General features: G+C 36.4%; 1 protein-coding gene across 2 annotated transcripts in view; it reads right to left on the bottom strand.

The window, feature by feature from the left end:
• Positions 1–25,690, bottom strand: part of Ncam2 (neural cell adhesion molecule 2) — a 571,884-nt gene that overhangs the window by 224,395 nt on the left and 321,799 nt on the right. For both annotated transcript variants that reach the window (XM_008832733.2, XM_008832734.1), the window contains exons 4-5: positions 25,136–25,279; positions 6,567–6,704 (exon numbers count right to left, since the gene is read on the bottom strand). In XM_008832733.2, the coding sequence (XP_008830955.1) occupies positions 6,567–6,704; positions 25,136–25,279 (282 nt within the window). The remainder of the gene's footprint in view (positions 1–6,566; positions 6,705–25,135; positions 25,280–25,690) is intronic.

The raw sequence follows: 25,690 nt of genomic DNA, 5'->3' as shown, positions 1-25,690 counted from the left end.
TGTATTCTTGTTCTCATGATAGACTTCTACATTTGGTGATCCGTGAAGGGTTATTACCTATGGCTGCACACAGATAAAAAAGTACTGACACTAGCTGGTAGGGATTAATAATCTGGGTTCAGTTAATTAAATGAGCCCCCTTGGGAGCACAAGACTGCTAATCACTCCTCACTTGCAGGGTTACTGTGGGTTGAAACAGTATATAGATTGTTCTGCTGGCAGATGAAGTAGGTGGCCTCATTGTGCCTAAAGGTTCAAAGAAATGGGTATGACAAAATAGGGTTTTGGTCACAACTCGGCCACTTCATATGGTGTGAATGTATGCATGGGTCATAGGAGTGTGGCTTTGGAACCACTTTTGAAAGGGAACCAGATAAAGAGTAACAGATAAGAGTTACACATTCTGTCCAGAAAGGTAAAGACATGCTATCAGAAGTCTTTGACTGCAAGTCCAATCAATAGGAGTTAGTTCTGGACTGGAGAGATGGCTTAGCAGTTAAGAGCGTTGACTGCTCTTGTAGAGGACCTGGGTTCTGTTTCCAGGACCCGCATGGCTGCTAACAACCATCCATAGCTTCAGTTCCAGGGACTCTGATGCCCTCTTACTTCAGTTCCAGGCATTGCATGACACTGGTGCACTTACATACATGCAAACAACACATAAAATAAAATAACAAATAATAAATAAAATATTTTTAAATATCAGAAGATATATGAGAGGTGTCAAAATAATACAATTTTTTACTAGATGAGGAAAGCTAGTATCTTAAAAAAGAATGCTAATATCATGTGACAAGTTTCTTCTCACACCATTGGCCAAAGTACTTGCAATTTATCCACATCCTAATCCACTTTCCACTCATTTGCTCTAGATATAGCACAAGAGAATCCTCCTTACATTTACATTTCGCATGTAAACCTTGAGGCCAACACTCTGAAAGAATAGGCTAATTTGCCTTCTTTTCAGAGAGTGTACATACACGTGTATGCTGAATTGAACCAAAGCTACTTAAATGATTTTATTCAACTTAATGTCTCTTGTAAGTGCATAATTGCTAAATTGAGCAGAAATATTTAAGTTCACACCTTACTAGACTCTGTTACCATGTGCTATACTGGAAACCAACAAGTCACACTAAGTATAGGGAGGTGACCCTTCATTATTGTCTATGTCAATATGACATGATGTCTTTGTTTTAAACATAGTCTACTTACACTCAGTTCTTTTTGCATTGTTAATGATTGAGATTACTCACTTCATCCCCCTGCCTCCATCCTAATGAGAACTTTCTTGTCCTCTACAATACTTTCTTCTCAATGGCAGCTCATAACACTTACATAGAAGGTAAAATTTTTAGCAGCACGCCCACGCTCATTCATGGCCTGCCTCAATGTTTCGCCCTAATCTGCAATCAATCTAATACCACTATTGTTCCCTCACTCCCCAAATAGTGTATTCTAGAGAAATTTACTGGAATTTGTTCCTATCCATCACTGGTTTTGCTTTTTATTAATAATTTTCTATTTGTCTACAACCTGCTTCTTTCTTCCATTTCTAATAAAAGACACTATCTTATTATTAGATTTATGTCAAATAACAAGGAAACCACCTCTCTCCACTACACTGGTGATGTTTTGCATTATAAAACTACTATGACAAAGGTTCCTTATACAGCAGATAATGATTAACACAGACAACTGTCCAACCTGCATGAAATAAGAGACTGAGAATTATCTGTAAATCAGAATCCTCTATCAAACCTCTGCCTCTAAAGACTCAGAATATGTGGAAGAGGTGGCCTAAAAACTGCAAGATCCAGAGGTGGTCGGTGACCACAAGGAAACAGTCTTCCAGACTGCTGGTCAGGTACACATATGAACTCACATGCACAAGTCCCATGTAAGTTAAAGACAAATATAATCCAGACATAGACATGGGGGATTGGGTAAGAAACCCCAGCACTTCTGAATATATAAGGAATTTTGGAAATAGGATCACTAATATCTTTTAGGATGTGACTCTTGGTATTAAACTGTCCAGTGGATGGATCCACATGGAAGGACATTTGCAAACACAGATTTGACTCTATCCTATAGAGTTCATTAAATTGGGTGAGGGGTAGCAAGGCAAATACAGATAGGGGAGGGGATCTAAATAGGATCAAAATGTGTTGAATAAAATTCACAAAAAAATCATTTATATAAGGGAATAACACAATCGAAATTACTGTCCAAAATTGTCTGTCATTATTTATTACAATTATTTAGGAATTCATATACCTTGTAAACAATAGGGAACTTTACCACATGTCATTAAAGTTGTTGAGATAAAACTCTAAGTGTCCTGGTGGATATGATGCAACCTTAGTTTTGTTGCTAATTTAAATATAACATATGAAACATACAATTAGAACTTTGCAAGTAACCATCATACTAATTTGTAAAAGACAATAAACATTGTGTTTGACTTATAATTATTTTTTTGTCTTTTTGAGACAGGGTCTCCCTGTAGCTCCAGATGGCTTGGAACGTGCTGTGTAAACCAGGATGGCCTGGAACTCACAGAGCTCAGCCTACCTGTGCCTCCCAATTGTTGGGATAAAAGAAGTGTGCTAATATTTTTTTAAAGTGAGAAAATGCATGAAGACATACATCATCATTATGGGAAAGTGGAAGTGGACTCTACCTGAGACCCTCATGAGAATAATTTAAGTTTCAACAGTATTTAAATTGGTTGCTTAAAAAAAAAATAAAGTCGAGCAAGGTGACCCACATCTTTAAACTCAGCACTCAATAGGCATAGGTAGGTGGATCTCTGTGAGATGGAAGGCAACTTGGTCTACATAGCAAGTTCCAGGCCAGCTGGTGTTACACAAATACCTGTCTCAGACCAAAATGAAAAAAAAAATAATCGAAGAAAAAAATCTGTCATTGCATGTTCAAATTTTTGTTTGGGAACAAGTAACTTGTGTACCTTGTATACATCTATCTACATTTTCATAAATACAATTTATTTCACAAATATTATCTGTATGAATATAAGCTGTGAATCTGGTTTTCATTCCTTCAATATGGTGCTCAGGCTGAAGCAGTTCCTGTTTGAGTCATGCAGTTTCATGAAAGAGAGAAAGAATGTGGGCATAAGAAGAAGTAAAGTGACAACTGGTGGTCTTGTTTGTTTATTTCACCATTTGACATTACTCTTGCTTAAGTACACAGCAAATGACTAGATAAGTTGAATTTGCAGGTATGACACTCTCATTAAAAATGTCATATTTTATATATAACCTCTTACAATGGAAGGTGGTGATAATTATTGAGAAAATACACAAATACACTAAGAATGTCAAGTTTCCCATGGTTGCCTACAGCTGTAACCTCAGCACTCAGGAAACTAAGAAAGGGGCAATATGAGTCAAGGTCGGCCTGAGCTACATTGTGAGACTGTGTCAAAAATGTGATACACTGGGCTGAAACATAGAACAGGCATTATTGCTAGTACTACAGAGGGGTGCAGTTGATACTTTTCAATAATTATTGTAACAAGGAAATTCGAGTTAATATGGAAAACCGAAAACAAATAATTTCAAAGAGAAAACATTGAGATGATGCACAGAGCTGCTTTCAGGACCAAGATCTATCAGAGCATGAATAAATAAAGTTGGTGGGAGTTGCCATGAATTCAGTAGACTTGGGAAAATACACTAATGAAAGAAGACCAGGATAAAGGCAAAAATAGTAAGGGAAATTTACTTGCAATTAAGTGAGAAAGTCTGGAACATTAATTGAGAGAACAGTCATAGAAGATGAGTCTACTGCTATAATTGAGGAAAGATAAAATAATGTGGTAAGAGTTTATTTTTTAACTTCTCTAGCTGAAGCTTTTCACTGAAAAACGTGTAAGTCATATAACAGAAGAATACTCAGGGAAATCGTCCTGAGGAATCTGAGATTTAGAGGAAACCAGTACATAGAGCAAGAATCAGTGAGTCTGGAATAGAATGAATTTCCTAGATGAAGTCAATGAACATGTGAGAGAAAAGCACAGCTATCTGGGGGTGGTAGTCAATGTATTTCTTTGACAGAATCCACCTGTACCACCCAGACGGAGGAACAATCAATGGTGGATTGTGTCAACGCTGTTATTTTTTGGAAAACGAGTTCCAGGAACTCTAACGAATGAGAGTTTGTGACCATACATGAAAAATGAGGCTACCGTTTACTCAGAGGGTTACATGCTGCAGCTAAAGAAGAGGAGGTACAAGTGGTTTTATCAAGATTGGTCTGACAAACAAAACAGAGTATCATTGACATGACTGTTTGAGTGAGCTCTAAGACATCCTGTATTTACCTACATATAAACTCCTAAACAAGAATTAGAAGACATTTTAATATCCTACTTTTGTTGTAAACCATGATGAATTTGAAGACTTAAACCATGTTTTTCAGATGCACGCTCACACCCTAATAATACCTCCAACAGAATGAATGTAACCATATACATAGATTATAGTACTGGAACAGACTAAAGTGCACACTAATGTATTAAATTAGAAATTGTATCAGAATGAACAATAGTGGATTAACAAATTTTTCCTACTAGATGACATGCACTTTTAATAAAACATTTAACTTAATTTTTTAATGTATAATATATACACATATACTCATACTATGCAACAACTTATAATAGCCCTATAATAACAAATTCTTATATACTGCTGCCTATAAAGATGCCATGTTTAATAGCATTTTCATGTATTAACTTATACCTTATCGTCTCTGTACATAAGCAAAAAACAAAAATACTGTCCCTGATGAAATACAATTGAATATGCTTTCTTAAATCCTTTAGAAAAAAAAATAAACAAAACAAATGGTGAACAAGTGGATCAATAATAAACAAAATAAAGAGCAAATATTCCCAATATTTATGTGCAGTACTTTTATAGATACATAATGAATGCATTATAATTAAATATCCATTTATTTAAAATAGGCATTTTATTATATATGAAAGTCAGTAGATATGTCTATATATTGAGCTATCTGCATATATATAAATGGAAATATCAATAGTTAAGACCATTTTGGGTACATTGAGCTCTTTTTCCTGTTTTGAAGGTCAAATAGTGCATTGATCTTCGATGCTATTGGTAATCAACTGATTCTGTAATCTTAAAACCGTCTCTGAAATGTTAAATCTCCTCTGAAACCTTGGTTTCTGTGGGGCTTAAGTATAACTTGCTTAGAGTGTAACAATTAGGGTAAAGCCTCATCAAATCAGATTTTATGGACAGAAAACTCATTTTATTTTTCTTTGAAGGATATACTAAATATTGACTAATAAGCGGTGTTGCAAATTTTGGAGGAAAAGATGGTAGAACTGAAAGTTTAAGAGTAGAGGTTGGTTGGGGCTGGAGAGCTGCCTCATCAGTCAAGAGCATGAACTGCTCTTGCAGAGAACCCAGGTTCGGGTCCCAGTACCTACCTAACAATCATCTAAAACTCCAGTTCCAGGGAATCTGACCCTCTCTTCTGGCCATTGCGGGTATTGCATGACACAACTGCACTAACATGCAGGTCAAACATTCAGATACATTAAAAATAAATAAGTACTAAATGGGCGTGGTGGTGCACGCTTTTAATCACAGTACTCTGGAGGCAGAGGCAGGCAGATCTCTGTGAGTTCAAGACCAGCCTGGCCTACATAGTGAGTTCCAGGAAAGCTGGAGTTATTATTTAATTTAATTAAATTAATTTATTTATTTGTCTTTTTTGAGACAGGGTCTCCCTGTAGCTCCAGCTATCCTGGAACTCACTATGTAGACCATGCTGGCCTTGAACTCACAGGGATCCACCTGCCTCTGCCTCCCAAGTGCTGTGAATACAGGCGTGCACCACCACAACCTGCTAAGTAAATACTTTTTTAAAAAGTTGTAGATGATTATCAGTTCAGGGAGAAAACAATTAAAAGCACATTACTGTCATGGAAACCATGATGACAAAAATATGGAGTGTGTTTGAGAAGTATTATGGAAATACAATGAATCCCCAGTAAATGATGAGACAACAAAATAGAGGCAGAAAAAAATTTTAGTACAACTTCCATACATGCAGACAAGGGATATAAAATGAGAAGCAATAAGATATCATCATGATTTCATAAATTTTATTATTAGTGACCATTAATCCCTCAAAAATAACCACAATAATTCAATTGTAAAGTTAGGAAAATGCAAATAATGACAAATTGAGAAATAAATAATTCATACAGTTTTGAAGTATCAATCTAATAGGACATTTCATTATGTTTCGTTTGACATTCTGTCATCAGAAAGCCTGACATAAAGCAATTTAAAGATCATGTAAAGTGATGAGGGCATCAAAGATCTAGTTGGTAAGGCTGTCATGGAATGTAACAAATGACATTATAAAATGGATGGTTCTTATAGACATTACAGTATTTACTAGAGACCTACCCAGTGCTGATTTTATATAGTTTCTCTTTTAGTAAAAATTGCTGAAATCAGCAACAGATTATGCACCATCGATTTATGGCTTACCATTAACAATAACAATGATGTCACGGAAGTCAATCTCTCCCCTGGCCTCCACTCTTCCTTCACACCTGTATACACCTTCATCACTTTTATTGATGTTGAGAATCTGCAGATTATTGTTTGCTAACACAGCAAACCGATCTGGAAACAAGCAAACGGAAGGCAACAGTATTAGTTATTGAAGCTGAATCCAGAGCGCTCTAAATTGTTGAGTGAAAATACAGCATTTGTCAGACACTATCCAACTTTTCATCAACCAAAAAATTCAAATTTGAAAGTAAAATGTAATTTCATGACTTCAAGTTTTCCACTCTACTTCAGCCTTATTATGCATTCCTTCCTCTAAAATTCGTAAAATGCATTCAATACTTTATATCCACATAAAGCGTTTAGGGTATCTTCTTCGATGATGTTCTGAATTCAGAAAAGACACACGAAAGAACTATGCAGAGGGAAAGGGAGATCAGTTATTGCTGACTTGACAACTTTTCACTGTAAATATGTAGCATCTTGGCAACAGAAAACTTAGAAATTGATTGAACATACTTCCCTAGAAATAATTAAACTAATTTTCATAATTTGATAAGGCAGATAAAAGATAGAATAATATTTAAGTATAATAAGCATATAAAAAGTTTATATCTTGAATTTATTCAAGGGAAGATTTTTTTCAAAATCCAAAGTAATCTGCTTTAGAAACAAATAGATTCGTGCATATTCTTTTCAAACTTCTATTTTGTGTGTTTACATGCATACAAACATTAGGCTGGTTCAGGGCATATATTATTTGTCTGCAACTGACTGCCAAAAGTAATATTCTATAATTATCTGAGCACCAGCTGTTTATCTTTATGATCACTGAAGTTATATTTTAAGTACAAAAAAACCTTTTCTCATTATGTGAAGAATGTTTTCACATCTACTTCTACTTTGTGAAACATCTTGCACAGTCAGCACCTCAAATTTCATTTACTAGTGCATCCACAGAGAACTTCGAATATCAGTTTTAAGCTCTATGTGCTGTGTGAGATACTTTGATTAATGTATGCAATCTTTGTTAAATTTGGGCCTATTGGTCAAGGAGAATTTCTACTATTTCATAGTACCTTGCCTCTAGGACATTTACTATCTTGAGGTCATTTTATCACCTGTTTCATCTAGTATTTACTGACTTTTCTCCTGGTTTCTACGATTTGCATGCATCATTTGACAGAAATGCTCAGATAGATGAATGGACTCAAAGAATCAAGTAAACAAATGACCCAATCAAGAAATGGGCTGTAGATCTGAACGTTCAAAAGAAGAAATAAAAGATGTGACTAAGAAACATCTTTAAAGGTGTTCAAGATCCTTACTAATCAGGAAAATGAAAATGAAAATCAAAACCAATTTAAGATTTAACGTTTCCCCAGTCAGATGGATAAGATCAACAGATCAAATGATACCAACTACTGGCGAGGATGTAGGTAAAGGGAAACTCATTCACTTTTGGTAGGACTGCAAACAGGGGGCATCACTATGAGAAACAATTGTAAAGAATCTTTAAAAACTGAAAATGAATCTACCATATGATCTGGGTATTCCACTCCTTGGTGTATACTCAGAGGACTCATCCTACTGCAGAGATACCTGTACACCCGTGTTTGTTGCTGCTCCCTTTACAATAGCTTAGAAAGGAGGCAACATAAATGTACCTCAGCTGATGATTGGGTAACAAAAATGTGGTACATTTACACATTGGAGTTCCATTCATTAGTAAAATAAGAAAAGATGAAATTTGCAGGTAAATGGATGGAAATAAGAATGGTTAATTAAAGTAACACAGACTCAGAAAAGCAAGTGACATATGATCTTTCTCATTTATGAATTTTAGCTTCAAATACCTATATGTGAGTATATATCTTAATGTAACTGCAGGGGACAGGAAAATGGAAAGAAACTACAAGGATTAAGGTGAAGAAGGTGCTCAAGAAAAGAGGGACTCAAAGGAGATAGATATTATCAAAGGAGAAATGGGGAAGATGGGAGCGCTTCAACTGAGAAGAGCAGAGGGAGAGTTAGACAAGGAGAGAGGAGAGACAAACAATGCTTAAGTGGTAGGACAAACAAGAGGGAAATGCATTAATTCAAAAGTCTACTAAAAATTATACACACAGTCTCTGTACATGAGTGTATTTGTATTTTTGACAGCTATATTAAAAGAAACAGTGACAGACAGGGTCAGCATAGTCCAAAAGACTCCAGAAATTGCACAGAATACCGATAATTTGAAGGTAAAATTATATTATTTAAACAGAACTGTCCTCAGATACAGGACTTGGACCAATGGGACTGGAACTGACCTGGAAACCTCCTCCCTAAGGAATAGCTCTCATAGTTCCAGAGAATAGCGTTCAAGGTGCTAAGGGAGAAAATTAATCAATGGTCCAATCCCAGCTGTAAAATCTGATAACCACAATGACTGGCACAAAAAACTATCTCCATGTAAATCATGGAAGTCACAGTTGCATGGAAATCACCGAATCCATTTCTGGAGGGAAATACACACACACACACACACACACACACACACACACACACACACATACATATATATATTCTGTTACCAGGATTTCTGGCTGGCGTTATGTAGAATCCTGCCTTGATCCATGCTGAAAACTGGACTACTCAAGAGTGAAAAAAAAATAAACAAATAACCTATTATGTTACTGAGTCATTATAATATGGGAATTAATTTTTCATAGAAATTATTTCATAATATGGAGAGATGTTTGGAGGAAAAATAAGAGAAAACACAATCCTCATGAAATGGTCTTTAAAATAAGCAAGTTAAGTAGTCAGTTGTCATATAAGAAACAATTAATTGATAAGAATCGAAATGAGTAGATTCACAGGGTGCCTCAGAAACAGACTGCTAATTAAAAAGACAAAGTGACAATATTTGTACCGTTGGATATTTTATATACCTTTCCATTATGCCTGTTTCGTTTTTTTAAATTCCTCTGAGGTTTTAAATGTTTATGCAAAGTCTTCCCTTGGCAAATCAAAGAGAAAATATGAAATGTTCTCGCTGAAGGAGAGACTAGGCTAGAGAGAAAGAATGGTGATCTCTAAGAATTTGTGGTTTAATCAAAAGGATTTCTGGAATGGCTCAGAACAACTGAAAATTCATGATGGCTGAAGGTCACTTTAAAATTTTTTTATCAAATTTTCTGGTTGTGTATTAGAACAAGAACTTTTCATATATGTTTAAAGGCATTGAAAGTGGGGATGATTATCACAATCACACCAAGATAACTGTGTTTTCCAACTTGCTAAAATATGCAACATCTTCTGTCATATCCTTTTGTAATATTTTATTATCAACAAAAATAGTAACAGAAAATGTGATGTTTTAGAAAATAATTGAAAGACAGTTACAATCACATAATGCAATACTTTAATAATAATAATTAAGGGTTTTATTATTCTGATAGAAAATGCTTCTTTCAAATGGATCATTTTATCCATTACTTTTACTAATGGATAGAAAATAATTAGAAAGTATAATTTCCTAAACACATGATAGCATATATCTTTATACTTATAAATTCTCTTTTCTTAAAAGAAAACTATTTCAAAATTGCATTTAAAATTCCAAATGTGGGTGTAAAGCTCATAGATGGTATACAGCTAGCAAAACAAAGCACGGCATTTCCAGAGAAGCAAATAAACCAACAAACAAAACTGTGGAGAGCCATGCATTAAGTAATAGCAAGTAGAACAAGGAAGAAATCAAAGTGGAAAATTTTAAATTCCTATAACTGAATGAAAATGAAAATATACCAAAATCTATGTGACACATTTATGGCATCCCCGAGAGGAATATTTATAGAACTAAGTGACTATATTACAAAATTAGAGACATTACATATTATTACTTAACATGCACTTGAAACCCGTAGAAAGACAAGAACAATCAAAATACCTAAAAGGAGTACATAAGAAGATATAATTAAAATCAGTGCTAAAATTAATAAAATAGAAATGAAAAAAGTAATACAAAGGATAAATGAAGAGTTGATTCTTCCAAAAGAGTAATAAAATCGACAAACCTCTAGTCAAATTAAAGAGAGGACCCAATTAATAAAACCAGAGTTGTGAGGCTAGAGAGATAACTCAGCAGTTAAGAGCACTGGCTTCTGTTTCAGAGGACGCAGGTTCTATTCCCAGCATTCAAATGGCAACTAACAACTGTCATAAATCCAGTTCCAGGGGAATCTGACACCTTCTTCTGACCTCAGCAGGCATTATACAACATGGATGCAGTTACATACATGCAGGCAATACACCCATACACATACAATAATGAAAATAATACTTTTTAATTAAAAATAAAATCAGATATGAAAATATAAACATTGCAACACTTACTGAGGGAATTCAGAGAACCATAGCAAAGTACCTTAAAAACCTATATTCTGCTGGGAGGGTGGTGCGCTCTAGAATATGGGAGGCAGAGGGAGGCAATTTCTACGAGACCAATGCTATCCTGTTATCAATACCGAGTTCCAGGTCAGCTGGGGCTGCAGGGAGACCCTGTCTCAACAAGACAAAAAAAAAAACAACAAAATACCCAAAACAAAACAGGGGTGGAGGCTGGAGAGATGGTTCAGCAATTAAGAGCACTGGTGGCTGCTCTTGTAGAAGACCTGGGTTTGAAACCCAGCACCCACACAGTGACTAACAACCACAATTCCAGTTCCAGGGAATCTGACGTCCTCCTTCTGTCCTCCTTGGTTACTGCATGACACAGGGGCACTTACATGTAGGCATAAAGATGAAACAATTTAAATAGAGCTATCAAAAGCATATAGAAGCAGTGTAATTAAAAAAATCTCCCAAATTAAAAATGACCAGTACCTGATGGGTATATCACAAAATTCTAAAGAAAAACTCTCTTCCAAATTCCTATTATGAAAGTAGTATGATCCTGACACCCAAACCAGGAAAAGATAAAATAAAATAAAACAAAATTATAGACCAATTACATTGATGAACATAGACACAAAATTTCTCAATAAAATATTTGCAAACCAAATGCAAGAGCACATCAGAAAAGATTGTCCACAACTATCTAGTTGACTTCATCCCAGAAATGCAGGGATGGTTCAACATATGTAAATCAAGATAAGTAATCCATCACGTAAACCAAATTAAGGACAAAACCCACATGAACATCTCATTAGATGCACAAAAGGCATATGATATCTCTTCATCATAAAAGTCAGGAATAATCTAGGGATAAAGGGGACATAGCTCAACACAATAAAAGTAACAATACATAGAAAGTCCAAGGCCAACATCATAATAACTCACAAAAAATCTATGTGTTCACACTAAAAATCAAGGAGACAAAGATATCTACTTTCCCATTCCTGTTCCATTTTGTGCTTGAAGTTTTAGCTAGAGCAATAAGACAAGTGAAGGAAAAAATTAGGGTATGAATACAGTAGAACTTAAAGGCACAGGTAACAGCTTTCTCAACAAGACCCCAACAGCACAGGCCTTAAGACAAACAATTGACAAATAGTATGTCATGAAGCTAAAAGGCTCTGTACAGTAAAGGACACCATCATTTGAGTGAGAGGCAAACTAATGAATGAAAACAAATGCCAACTACACCTCTGACAGAGGTTAGAATATACAAAGATAGAAAAAAAATCAAAAAAACTAATTAAAAATTGGGGAAAAGAACTAAACAGGGAATTCTCAAAGGTGAAACTCAAATGACCGAGAAATATATTTTTTCAAATGTTCAACATCTTTAACTATGCAGGAAATGCAAATTAAAACTACTTTGAAACTTCATATTTCCCATTCAGAAGGACTTAGATTAAAAAAAGAAGAAGAAGAAAAGACAGGCTCTAGATTTGAACAGAGAGTTATCAAATTAAGAAATAAAAATGGCTTGGAAATTCCTTAAAATGTGCTCAACATCCTTAGTACTTAGAGAAATGAAAATCAAAACCACTTTAAGATTCTGTCTTACTCCAGTCAAACTGACTTACATCAAGAGAACAAAAGGCATGAAATTCTGGAAAGGATGTGGAAAAGGGGAACACTCATTCTGCTGATGGGAATGCAAACTCCTTCAAGCACTATGGAAAGCACTGTGGAGGACTCTTAAAAAAAAAAAACAAACACTAAAAATGAATCTACTATATGATTTTTTTATACCACTCTTTGGCATAAACCCAAAGGACTCATTCTACTGCAGAGATACATGAACATCTAAGTTTGTTGTTGTTCTCTTCACAAAAGCTAATGAATGGAAACAACCTAAATATTCCTCAACGGACAACTATGGTACATTTATACAATGGAGTTATACTCAGCAGTAAGAAAAGATGAAATTTGCAGGCAAATTAATGGAACTTGAAACTGTTATACTAAGTGAAGTAACCCAAACACAGAAAAGCAAGTGAAATATGTTCTCCATCATTTGTGAATCATAGCATGAATCCATTATATGTGAGTATAGGTCCTGATGTAAGACCAAGAGTCAAGAAAATGGAAAGGTAACACGGAGGTAAAGGGAAAGAAAGAGCCCCCAAAAGGGGGGTAGTAGGGAACAGATGTTATCAGGGAGGAGGTGGGGAAAGTGGGAGTGTTCAGCTGGGAGGAAACTAAGGATGGACATACAGGGTGTCATGGCTGTGTGGGAGGAGAGAACTCAAGGAGGGGGGATTGTGGGAGGTGGGTGTTATTGGGGAGACAGTGGGGATAATGGGCACTTAGACTGGTGAAGGAGGGTGGTTGGATGGGGGAACAAAAAGTAGAGATGAGTGGATCTTGGAGGCTAGAGGAGTGATAGGAAAATGTGTTGGCTCTGAAAGGCATGAGAAATACACATATAGGGTCTGTATATACATACAGCATATGTATATCTGGGGGCTGTATGGCAAGAAACGCACTGCCACACAGGAGAGACCTCTCTTCAAATGATTGGTCAGAGGAGTGCAAGTGACACCACAAATAACTCAGTCTATTACCAGAGCTCTTGATTATCCTCCGGAACTCAAAGATAAGACCCTACTGCCAAAGACAGGACATAATTCAGATACACGACTTGGAGCACTGCAGCAGGAACTGACCTGTAACCCTTCCTAAAGTTTAGCTCTCATAGTTCTAGAGGATACTATGGTAGCTCCTAAGGGAGAAAAATCAATCAATGGTTCAACTCAGCCTTAAAGCCTAATTACTAAAATGACTGGCACAGCACACTCCCTCAATTGGAGCAGTAGTGGCACTATTATCTGGGGGCGGTGTGTGTGTGTGTGTGTGTGTGTGTGTGTGTAACCAACAGCAATGTAATTGGATTTATAACCCTCTCAATGAGAGTGAACTCATGGATGGCACCTGTAAACACAGCCAAATACACATGGAGGGATCGCACATAGATCCTAGAGAAAGCCCTTTGTCATATTTCTAGACAGATGAAATTTCTTACCGTATGTTAAATATGGATCCTTATATTTATAGAAAAGATTACCATACATCCATTCATCAAAGAAGCTTCTTTTTTGCAACAAGTGGAGACTACTGCATAGTTCCACAACTGGTCATGCACAGAGAATATACATCTGAGAGATGCCCAATCCTAGGTGACATATCTACAGTGGTACCTCTACACCTCAGGTTTATGGAACATAACAGAACAGGGAGTAGAGAGAAAACTAGCACATCCCTAAGCTCTCACCAGAGAAACTTCCTTATAAAAACAGAGTGTGATACACACAGAAGATCACAAGCTGCCAAGTTTTAGAGAAGAGACTTCAGAGTGTCTGTCCCCAGAGAAGAATCATGTATTAAACCTCAGCCACCCATGGCTCAGGGACAATTGCTAAAGAAGTGGTGGAAATATTGCAAGAGCCAGGGTTGGTCAATGAACATAGGGAAGGAGAGGTTTTGGACCCCTGTAAACTTGCACATGTGAACTTGTAGCAATGGTGTCCTCAAGCACAGGCCCCATGCCAACTCAATCAGACAAGGGCCCAAAGGGGAGTGAGAGACATGGGAGGCAGACTGGCCATAGTCTGGAAAATGTAAGAAACTGATTACTACTGTGTGGGGGAGACTAAGAATTACTTATGATCTCTAGATGGGCTGGCTGGACTCCAGTGGATGAATTTGCACCGAATGACATCTGGATATAAATGCTTGACTGGATAGGACCTAATATGTATGGTGCAATTCATTATGTCTTGTGGGGTAGGTGGTGGGCATGGATGTAGGAGGGGGTCTAAATTTGATTAAGAACTGTGTACAAAATGTACAAGAGCTCAATAAAAATATAAAAAATAACAACAAAAAACTGGCAAGGATGTGAGGGAAAGGAAACAATTATTCATTACTTGTGGGAGTACAAACATGTGCAAACTATGGAAATCAGTGTGGAGATTTTTCAGAAAGCTAGAAATAGTTCTACTACATGATCCATCCATAGCACTCCTGAGAACATATCCAGAGAACTATATATGCTACAACAGAGATACCAGTTCATCCATGTTCATAGCTGTTCTATTCACAATAGGCCAGAAACGTTTTAATGGTTGGTTAGTATTTTTGTCTTACAGGGTATCCCTAGTTCCAGCCTGCCTGGAAGTCACTGCATGGACAAGGCTTGCCTCCATCTCACAGATATCCACCTGTCCCTGCTTCCCAAGAGCTGGCATTAAAGGCACACACCACCACTCTCAGCGAATAGTCCAGAAATGGAAATAACATAAATATCCATTAAATGAAAAATGAATAATGAAAGCATGGTATATTCATACAATGGAATTTTATTCATAAGTTGGAAAAAATGAAATTCCCTGGTAAATGCATGAAACTGGAAACAATAAGTCTGAGTGAGCTAACCCTGACCCAGAAAGAGAGACATCAATTGTTCTCTCTCAGAGGTGGATGGTAGTTTGAGCTTTTAGTTATACATGTTTCAATTGTAAAATCCATAAAAGTCAGAAAACTAGAAAACTGACATGTTTTGGGGATTCATGGGGGGGTAAAAATGAATGATATAAAGTGGGAAAAAATAATAATGGATTAGGAAGCTTTAAATTGGTTGAGAAATGGAGGGGAGGGTAGAAGAGGGAGCCTACAGAGGGACAACTAACTAAAGTCCTTCAGAAAAAATTCATATGGAAACATAACACTATAGAAGCTTCTTAAAGTATATACATATGCAATATAAAGGGAGATTAAAAGGTGTTACCCTATAACAGGTTGGCATTCAGATACTCAGACACTCTTGGATGGCAGAAAAAAAAAAAGATGTCAGGAATGAACTCTCCTTTGAAGCTGCTGACAAGGGATCCCTAAGTCCGTCAAGCAATACTTGCAATTGGCCTGCTCTTAGTTACCCTCCAAAACTTTACAGTAAGACCCTACTGCTTAAATACATAAGTTGTAGGGAAAAAAAGGGAAAAATCAATGTGCTACTGACTACAAAGCTTTACCTCTCCTCTCTAGTTGTTATGTGTTGGAAGGTGCTGTGCATGATACCAAAAGAGAAAAGGTAATCAGCAGCCTTGAACAGCAGTGAATCCAGGGAACTAAAACATCTGGCAGAGAAAGAAATGCCCCCTGGTTTAATAGTGGCACAATATTATAGGAGGAACCAACAAATATATGAATGGATTTAAGTTCTAATTCATAAGGTGGAGCCCATACTGACACTGATATCAATCCTTGGAACTCGTGGCTAAACAGATCCAAGGTTAAGGTCAAGAGCCTACTCCTATTATTCTGCTATTCTCTTATTCTATATCTGCTAAATGGATATAGTATTAAACTGTCTCCTAATGGCATTATTATATCCATAGATTAATACATCTCTAAATTCCTATCAGAGAACCTTCCTCATAAAGCAGATGGGGATTAACACCGAGGCCCACAAGTGATCATTGTATAGAGAATAAGAGACTGCAGAGTTCTTATCCCTTAATAGGAAAACTATATCAAAGGCTCTTCAAAAACTCTGTATCAAACCTGTTCAAAGACTCAAGGAACATTGAGAAAGAATGGCAGAAAGGTTGTAAGAACCAAATGTGGTGCATAATTAGAAGGAAATAGAGTTTTCAAGAATACTAGGAAGTTACTCATATGAACTCACAGCGATGGTGACAGTATGCACAAAACCCACATAAGCTCAAGTCAGTCAAAATCCCGGCACAGATTTGGGGAAGTAGGTAAGTAGCCAACCCCAGCTGAGGAACTGTTGCGAACTGATAGCTGCTGGTGGGGACAGTCTTCTTCAAGTGTATGACTCTGGGTAGGTTAACTAGACTCCAGTGGATGGACTCACACTGAAGGACATTTGGGGACATGAAATTAACTCAGTACATATTGAATTACGTACATATAATAAGGTACATTAAATCAGTCAGGAGGTAATAAGGGGTGTACATAGCAGAAGGGGGTCTAAAAGGGTCAAAATGTATTGTGAGAAATTTGTAAAAATTAAAAGAATGTTTCAATAATTATGTGTTTAAAATTTTTTCAAACACTATGTCATCAGTTTCCAATTTTAATTATCAATATTAGAAAAATAAATTAGACAATATTCAGTAAATTTTCTACATCATACTTCTTTAACCTTTAATGTGTTGGACATCTATGTACTTTAATTTTCATTTTAAACATCATTTTACACATATTCTATAGCTGCTATCATCTATTTTGTTCCCAATTACCTTTTGATAGCTCACAGTTTTTCTTCAGACCAGAAAGTTATTGTATGTTCCACAGCTATCGTTTGACAATCTTCCATACTTATCTCCTTAGAAGAGTTGTATCTTGATCTCAGAACACCAACAATCCTGCTCAATATGGAACTAGTGGAGGAAAAGCTTATGAGCTATGGAATGCTTTGTGCCAGCTGCATTCTGATTCATACTTGAAATCTCTATGTCTTTGTGTCTGCAAAACCAACAAAACCCTGTGTACTGTTACTCTTGCATGTAATCATTACTTAAAGTCTTCGTCTCCCTCAGCAAGTATTTCTTAAGGAACTGAACTATCTTCAGTGCCCAGAATTTTGTCTTAAACCTCCTTCAAGTTATTCACTTTGCTAAAACACTAATACGGGTTCAAACATATATTAAATCATGTCAGTGCCTGAAAAATGGAACCCTTTAGTGACAACTCCTCTGGATCAACTCAACAGTTCTTATTAGAATTTTCCCAAAGTGATATTGACTTGGATACCTTTCTCCCCATGTGCCTTGGCTCTTTATTTGCAAAGTCTGGTTACATTTATCTATGTCTTTAGCATTCAACTTGTACATCTAAAAAAATTCAAGCATATTAAATTGATTATGACCCCTGTGGCATAGAACTTTCTACCAACAGTAACAACAACAGAAAAATGATATTGGGGCTGAAGATGGCTCAGCAGAAAACAGTGCTGGCTGTTCTTGCAGATGACCTGGGTTTGAATCCCACCACCCTCAAGGAACTAACAACTTTCCATAGCTCCAGTTCCAGGATACCCAATGTCCTCATCTGTTTTCTGCAGGCATTGCACAACAGGGGTGCACTTGCATACGTGCACGCAATATATGCAGATACATAAAAAAATCAAGTTTGGAAGGCAGTTCATTACAGCTGAGGATGTTCTGAAAGGCAGTAAAGCATTCCATCCTGCAGGAAGTAAACAGTTCAAAAGCTTCATGAAGTCAATCTGACTAGATACACTAGGCCCCTCTTTTTCCTATGCTAATATATGCTGTAAAGACTGCTCAGAAACACTTTCTGATCAGTTGTGCTGCTTGAAGAGGCAGAGACCTGTGAAGGTGCCAGGAAAAGAAACTCACTAACCTATTGAGCTGTCTTCAAGATGAGTACTGATCTCTAAGATTTCAAGATTTTTGTGTGCTGTCACCTGTGCTGGAGAAGGCTTTTGGTGATATTGTTATCACTGAGTCATTTCTGCTCCTGCAAGTAATCCCTCACCCATATTTCTGTAGGTGACCCAATAGAACTCATTGGTTCACATTTGTTTTCCAAGTTGGAATTTCATTGCCATCTTACCTTGGTCTGTTGGTTCTGTATCTGCAGTAAGTAGGCTATTGTTCCTGTCTACCAAGGAATAATGTCATTTAACACTTACCTAGTGTGCTATCATGCTCTTTGCATTATGGGGACATTGTACATGCTGTTGTCTGTCACAGAAAGTGTCACCACCCTTCCTGACTAGTCTCTATTTCTGTGCAAAGGTGAATTATTTCCTGGGAGGAATCTTTGATACCCACTCTAACACTATCTTAGGCATCCTGTCTATTTCATCCTTCAACAACGCACTGTACTTTCTTTATAACACACTCATCGTGGCATGTTTTCAATAATTAGTCATTTCCTTGTTTCTATAAAGACACTGAATTGCTTCGTATAAGTGAACATTTTCATTATCCACTCATCAGTTCAGGGTCACTTAGGTTGCTTCCTATTGTGAAAAGAGCAGCAACAAACATGGATGTACAAGAGTCTCTGTAATAGGATGAGTTCTTTGGGTATATGCCAAGATGCGGTATAACTGGGTCAAATGGTAGGTTCATTTTTTTAGTTCTTTAAGAAGTCTTCACACTGCTTTCCATAGGGTTGAACAGCTTGCAATCTCACCAGCATTGAAAGACCATTCCCCTTTCCCCACATCCTCTCCAATATTTGGTATCATTTGTTCTCTTGATTTTAGGCAGCCTTACTAGGATAAGATGAAATCTTAAAGTGGTTTTAATTTGCATTTCCTGATTACTAATGATATTGAACACTTTGGCCATCTTTATGTCTTTATATTATGGAGTTTTACTCAGCAGTAAAGAAGGATGAAATCATGAAATTTGCAGGGAAATGGATGGAACTAGAAACTGTTACACTAAGTGAAGTAACACAAACTCAGAAAAACAAATGATGTATGTTCCCCCTCATATGTGGAGCCTAGCACCAAATCCTTATAAGTGAGTATGTATCCAGACACAAATACAGGAATCAGGATAATGAAAAGGAACCAGGGAGATAAAGGAAAAGAAGAAGAATCAGAAGGAGAAGAACAGTAGGAAACAGGTGTTAATAAGGGAGATATGAATAAAAATGGGGTTATTTTAAGGGGAGGGGGAGAGAGTGTTATACAAGGAACCTTGAGGATAAAGGGAAAGAAGGCACTCAGGAGAGGTAGGACCATAGGAGAATGGTATTATTAAGGGAGAAATGGGAAATTTAGGGGCACTTTAAATTGGGAAACCATGGTGGAACAGACAATGCAAGAGATAAATAATGTGTAGCTAGTTAAAAAAAAATAAACAACAGAAGGATTCATATTAGTCCAACAACCTACTGACAAATTATATACACAACTAGCTCAGGAACACAATATATGTCTAGTCAAGGTTTATCTGAAAACCTTTGGTCTTTGCCCAAGCTTTATCTATACAGAACATGGTAACTAAAAGTACCAGACTGGTGGAACTAGCCATCTTGTATAAATAACAGCTATACTTTGAGGCCTACATTAATTTGGTCAGAGGGAAATAAAGAACAGTTTTTGCTCCTTGTCCTCCAATGTTGACTAAGTTCCAGGGGACTGTGGAGCATTTCTCAAAATGTCCTGTAACTGTGGTGAGTCACCTGTCTTCCTGTTCAGCGAGGCCATGGAGACCCCATGAGATGGACTTGAACCAGTGTCCAGTATACAAAGAGGAGGCTCAAATCAGAGGGAACATTTCCTCCGTGCTTCCAAGTGAGGCCAGCCATGGTCGAGCAGGAATTTTGACTTATCTTCATATAGATGGAACTGGTAAAAGGAGCCAGGGCGCCTCCCAAGCCCACATGACCCTTGAGGTACAGATCCTCAAATGACCTTAAGAGTAAAAATAAGGGTCTGGAGATGTGGCTCAGTGATTAAGAGCACTGACTGCTCTTGCAGAAGACCCGGGTTCAATTCCCAGCACACACATGGTGGCTATGAACCATCATTAACTCCAGTTTCATGGGAATTTGAAGCCCGCTTCTTACCTCCATGGCATTGCAGGACATGGGTGCACTCACACAGATTCAGGCAATACACTCATACACATAAAATAATAAATAAAATATTTTTAAAAAGAGTAAAAATAAATAGGTGTATCTGGGCCAACTGAATGGTCTTAAACACTCAAAAGGAATGTATAACCAAAGATTAAAGGGATCAATGTAATTCTTTAAGAGTCCATGTGTATAGCTAAAGGCTACATAACAAGAAACAATGCCAGACAGGAGATACCTTCCTTTCAGTTGTTAGCCAGCGTGGCCAAAGAGACTCCAAGACAGTAATCCAGCACAGAACTGGGAAAACGAACAGCAGATCCCAATCTTATCTAAAAGAATATTGTCAACTAAGGAAAAGCTGTTCTTCCTAAAACAAGGAACTCTAGATAGGCTGACTAGACTCAAAGGATGTACAAGAATTGGGGAATACTGGGGGCACTGACAACAGAGTGGACACGGATGACAGAGTATATGGACTCTGGGGGGTGGCAGTAGTATGGGAATATTGGAGGGTGCCGTTTGAGATGCAGGTATAAAGATGAATAAGATTTTCGGGGATGTTCTGTATGAAATACACACAAAAAATCAATAAATTAAAAAATGAGTTATATTTGAGGAAGAAGCATAAAAATTTGCTTCATGTTAATTAGTAGATGTGATAAACAATACCATTGAAATCTACCTGATTACTTTATATCCATACTCAGGTGCCAAGGTTCCAAGTGTATCTGATCTTGACTAGTAATAATCAGATGCTTAGAGATTAGAGATGCATGTGCAAACATCTGAATATTAGCTGCATTAAAAATGAGTTTTTCTGTATGAAACAGTATATTTTAAATTGAAATGGAGATATTTTTAATGGTTAAAACCCCATTCAAATTTATGTCTTATAGGGTTTATACTGAGTACAATATTGTATACCTATTAATTCAACTGTAAACATAAAAATTTACAGCCAATTTTGAAAAAGATGCACCTTAGCTCTGGAAATTGTTAGTGAATATTCCAATGCTGTTGTAATGAAATGCTTCTAATTATGTGGTTGTTAAATAATTTTAAACAAAAAGACAGTGAACTTGATTTTCTTATTAAACATGACTCAAAAGAACTAGTATTCTAAAGGGCTTATACCAAGTGAGCAATACCTGTTAAATAAATCATCTATCTATAAGCAATTCATATTTTTATTGTACAAGGTAGTTTCTTCAAATAATATTAATACCAGAAAAGTGTAAATAAAGTATTTGCAATGAGTAAGGGTTATTTTCTTTGTGTAGGTTGAAAGGTGTTGGCATAGTTCTGCAAGCAGAATCAATAAACTGAGATATTCTACTTCATAAATGCTTCCTATATGCCTGGGTTCTTTAGCAGATAGATCGCCTTTCAATGCACAACAAAGGAAAAGTCCAATTAAATTATTGTGTAGGAATATCAGCATGGATATCTGACTTATAACTACCATTAGAATTAAGTAAAGTTAATACTCTCAGGGCTTCAGTATATGACCTTTACTTTTTCCACATTATACTTATGTCACATTATGGAAAGCAAAACTCCCAGACCCTCTACATTATTTTAAATCTATACACACATTTTTTCAGAGTTATAAACCAACTCTTGTTCTACTCGTTATTAAAGAGAGACCACACTAGAAGCAGTTCGAAAATATTTCTAATTATATCCAGTTTGAATATGCAAAGTATCTGATAATTAACTATTTGGGAACATCTTCTAATGCTCCAAAGTTAGAAATGTTTGAACTTAACAATTCTTATGAATAGTTTAAATAATATAGAAAATATAAACTCAATTTCTATTATTATTGTCTGGAATATAACTCAATATTTTTGCCATTTTTGAATCTAGTTTTATCTGTCATATTAGGTATTATTTTTCTAGGTGTGAACTAAATACCTAGATACTTATTTTTATTGAAAACTTCAACTAGAAAGAACGCAAAACACAAATGTGATAAACATCATTAATGAGAACTTGACATCTGGTCAAATATTTTTTTTTAAAACTGTTTTATTTATTATTTTTACTTTATGTGTATGAATGTAATACCTCATGTAAGTGCACCCATTTTGTGCAATGCCCACAGAGGACAGAATACGCTGGCAGATCCCCTGGAATTGGAGTTACAGACAGCTGTTAGATGCCATGTGGGTGCTTGATTCCAAATCCAGGTCTTCTGCAAGAACAGTCAGTGTTCTTAACTGCTGTGCCATCTCTCCAGCCCCCATCTGTTCAAATATTTTATTCCTTTCTTTAGCAAGCACTTTTCCATTCCTCTTTTGTCATTTACAAGTCACACCCAAGGATTGAGATAGATAAGTTAGCCTATTTTCTACAGCTGTAAAGGCTGCTTTAAGAGGACAGTAGTTGGAAAAGTTCTTCAGTGTTTCAAGACATGAAAGGAGTAGATCTGATGGAGCATTTAGATTTGCCTCATTGTCGGATGTTAAGAAACTGTGTCAGCTGTAGCACAGCAGCGCCTGTTCTCTGTCAACACTAAACTTCTCCAACAACTTTCACTGTGAGGCTCTGTTCCAAGCCCAAATTTAAAAGTAATACAAATTTCAAGTCTTATTTTGTTAAAGGCGTACAGTAAACTAGATGTTCATATGAGCTCCAAAATTGAATGATCTGACATTGTTTAGACACTGTCATTTAACAATTATGAAAGAGCTGCCTTTTCTTTAAGATTGACGGGAACCATCATGAAAACACATCATATGATATGCTCATATAATTTGTTAATAAAATCTAAAGCAGTTGCACAAAAATATATTAAGTAGAAGCTATAAATGATATCTTATTAATTTATAATAGAGACAATGAGGGTTCACCAGCTGACAGGCACTGAAGATGCCAAGCTCAGAAAAAAAATTGTCTTAAAAGAAAGCAGTAACTATTAAACATAATTATGACACATTCTTTTTACATACTTAAAATAGTCTCTATTTTCTATCCTTTATGCTATGGAAATTTCATCTCTTCAAAACACAAAACTGAATCATCTAGCATGAAAAATACTTAAACGATTCAATTATTTTTTTACCTCTGCAACGCAGGTGCAGTGAAAAATCTTCAAAACTGAAAATGTCCCTATGTACAATGGTAAAGATGCATAATGTAAGCAAATTTGCTTTCAATATCCAATGTCATTTTATTCTGGAATGTTAGCTCAACCTGAATCAAAATCATGAAGACAATTTTAACAAATGCTCTCTTCTGCCTATTATCCCTACTTATCTTAACATAATATTTAGGACATGATACTTTGAAAAACCATAGCATACTTGGCAGGATTCATACAGATATTATTTTCAGCTTACACATAGTGTTCCCGTGGGATTGTATGCTTCAGTGTCCACTATGATCGGTTAGTTTTGTTTAAAAATAAAGTCTTCCATGCTTGAAACAGAATCCAAGTGAACATTCCCTGCAGGTCTTCATAATGTGACTCTTTGTGCCTTTCCAAGCCAAACCATTTGTTCCTTCTGCTACAAAAGCACTACCACAGACAATCTATAACTATCAGATATGGCTTATTCTCTGCTTGTTTCTGTGTTTTGTTGTGTTTTGTTTATTTGTTTTTGAGAGAGGATTTCATGCAGCCACATAGTCCAGGCTGGCTTTCAACAGGTAATACAGCTGAGGGTAACATTAAACTACTTGTCATTCTGAATCTACCATCCACATGCTTGGAGTGCATGTGTATATCAGCATGCCCTGCCATAGCTGTCTTCTGATAATATATAACAAATAACAGAGGGTAGAAGCATGGTGATACACACCTTTAGTCCTAGTTCTTGGGCAGCAGAGGAGGTGGATCTCTATGAGATCAAGGCCAATTTGGTCTACACAGCAAGATACTGACCAGCTGGGGCTCCAGGGAGACAGATCTTCCTATTACAATGGACTCTAGATAGGTTGACTACATCTCAGTGGATGTGCTTATACTGGGGAATGCCTGGGACACTGACGATACAGTGGACCTTAAGAGGGATGACAGAGTATATGGGCCCCAGAGTCGGGGCCATGGGAGGGTCACAGTGGGTACAGGGGTATAAAATGATTAATATTATTTGAGATATTCTGTATTAAATACACAAAAAATTCAATAAAAATTTTTAAAATCCCATAAAACAACAACAAAAACCCCCCAAAACAAAATTGCCTAAAGTCCAGCGTTCAACAATCATAGATCTAAAGGTCTATGGTCTAAATGTAGTTGTTTAAGATTTAAAGTAAAATATTACACTAATTTTTGGTATGGTTTCTTTTGTTTGTGTGTGTGTTGGAATCAGGTTCTCACAATAAAGCCCAGGCTGTTGTTGATCTCCTAATTCTCCTGGTTCGGACTCCTGAGCACAGGGATCACAGGCATGCAGTACCAGGCCTGTCCTTCATTCTTTTGTTATTATGATACACAGGTTTCATATTTTTATGTAATATTTTAGAACATATATAATTCAGGGAGTTACCAAAATACTAACTGTCGGAAATGGCGGAGACTTCCTCATTGTGATACAACCAGCTCACAGCAGGTGCAGGTGAACTGCTAACTCTGCAAACAACTTCCGCATCCTCTCCTTGCTTGAATTCTTGAGGAGATACCACTTCTTTGAAGGTCAGTTTTTCTGGGTCAAGAAAATAAACCAATAGTAAAGTATTTATCACTTAACCATCTCAACATACTGCTTATGACTGTTAATTAATAAGAATCTAATTAAATCTTTGACACTTTTACAACCTTGATCTTAGCTCCTCCTCTGCTTGCCAGCATGCTCCAAGAAACCACCTTCCTTGTGTTCCCTTGAACGTTCTTGATTTGGACTTTCATAATTCTGAAAATTACCTTCCCACTTCCAACTTTCCGAATTTCTCTACTCTCATTTAAAATATTTTCTATACAATCCATTACATTCATAAATGACATCTATATATTTAAATTATTTTTATTCAAAGGCAGAATAATTTGATTAGACATCAATAAGTATGTTGACTTAATGATCAGAGATATTTGTGTGTAATAAGGATTGTCAATGGAA

This window comes from Nannospalax galili, unplaced genomic scaffold, assembly GCF_000622305.1.
Source record: "Nannospalax galili isolate Female #2095 unplaced genomic scaffold, S.galili_v1.0 scaffold256, whole genome shotgun sequence".
NCBI classification, from domain to species: Eukaryota; Metazoa; Chordata; class Mammalia; order Rodentia; family Spalacidae; genus Nannospalax; species Nannospalax galili.
This window is presented reverse-complemented; position numbering and strand designations above follow the sequence as displayed.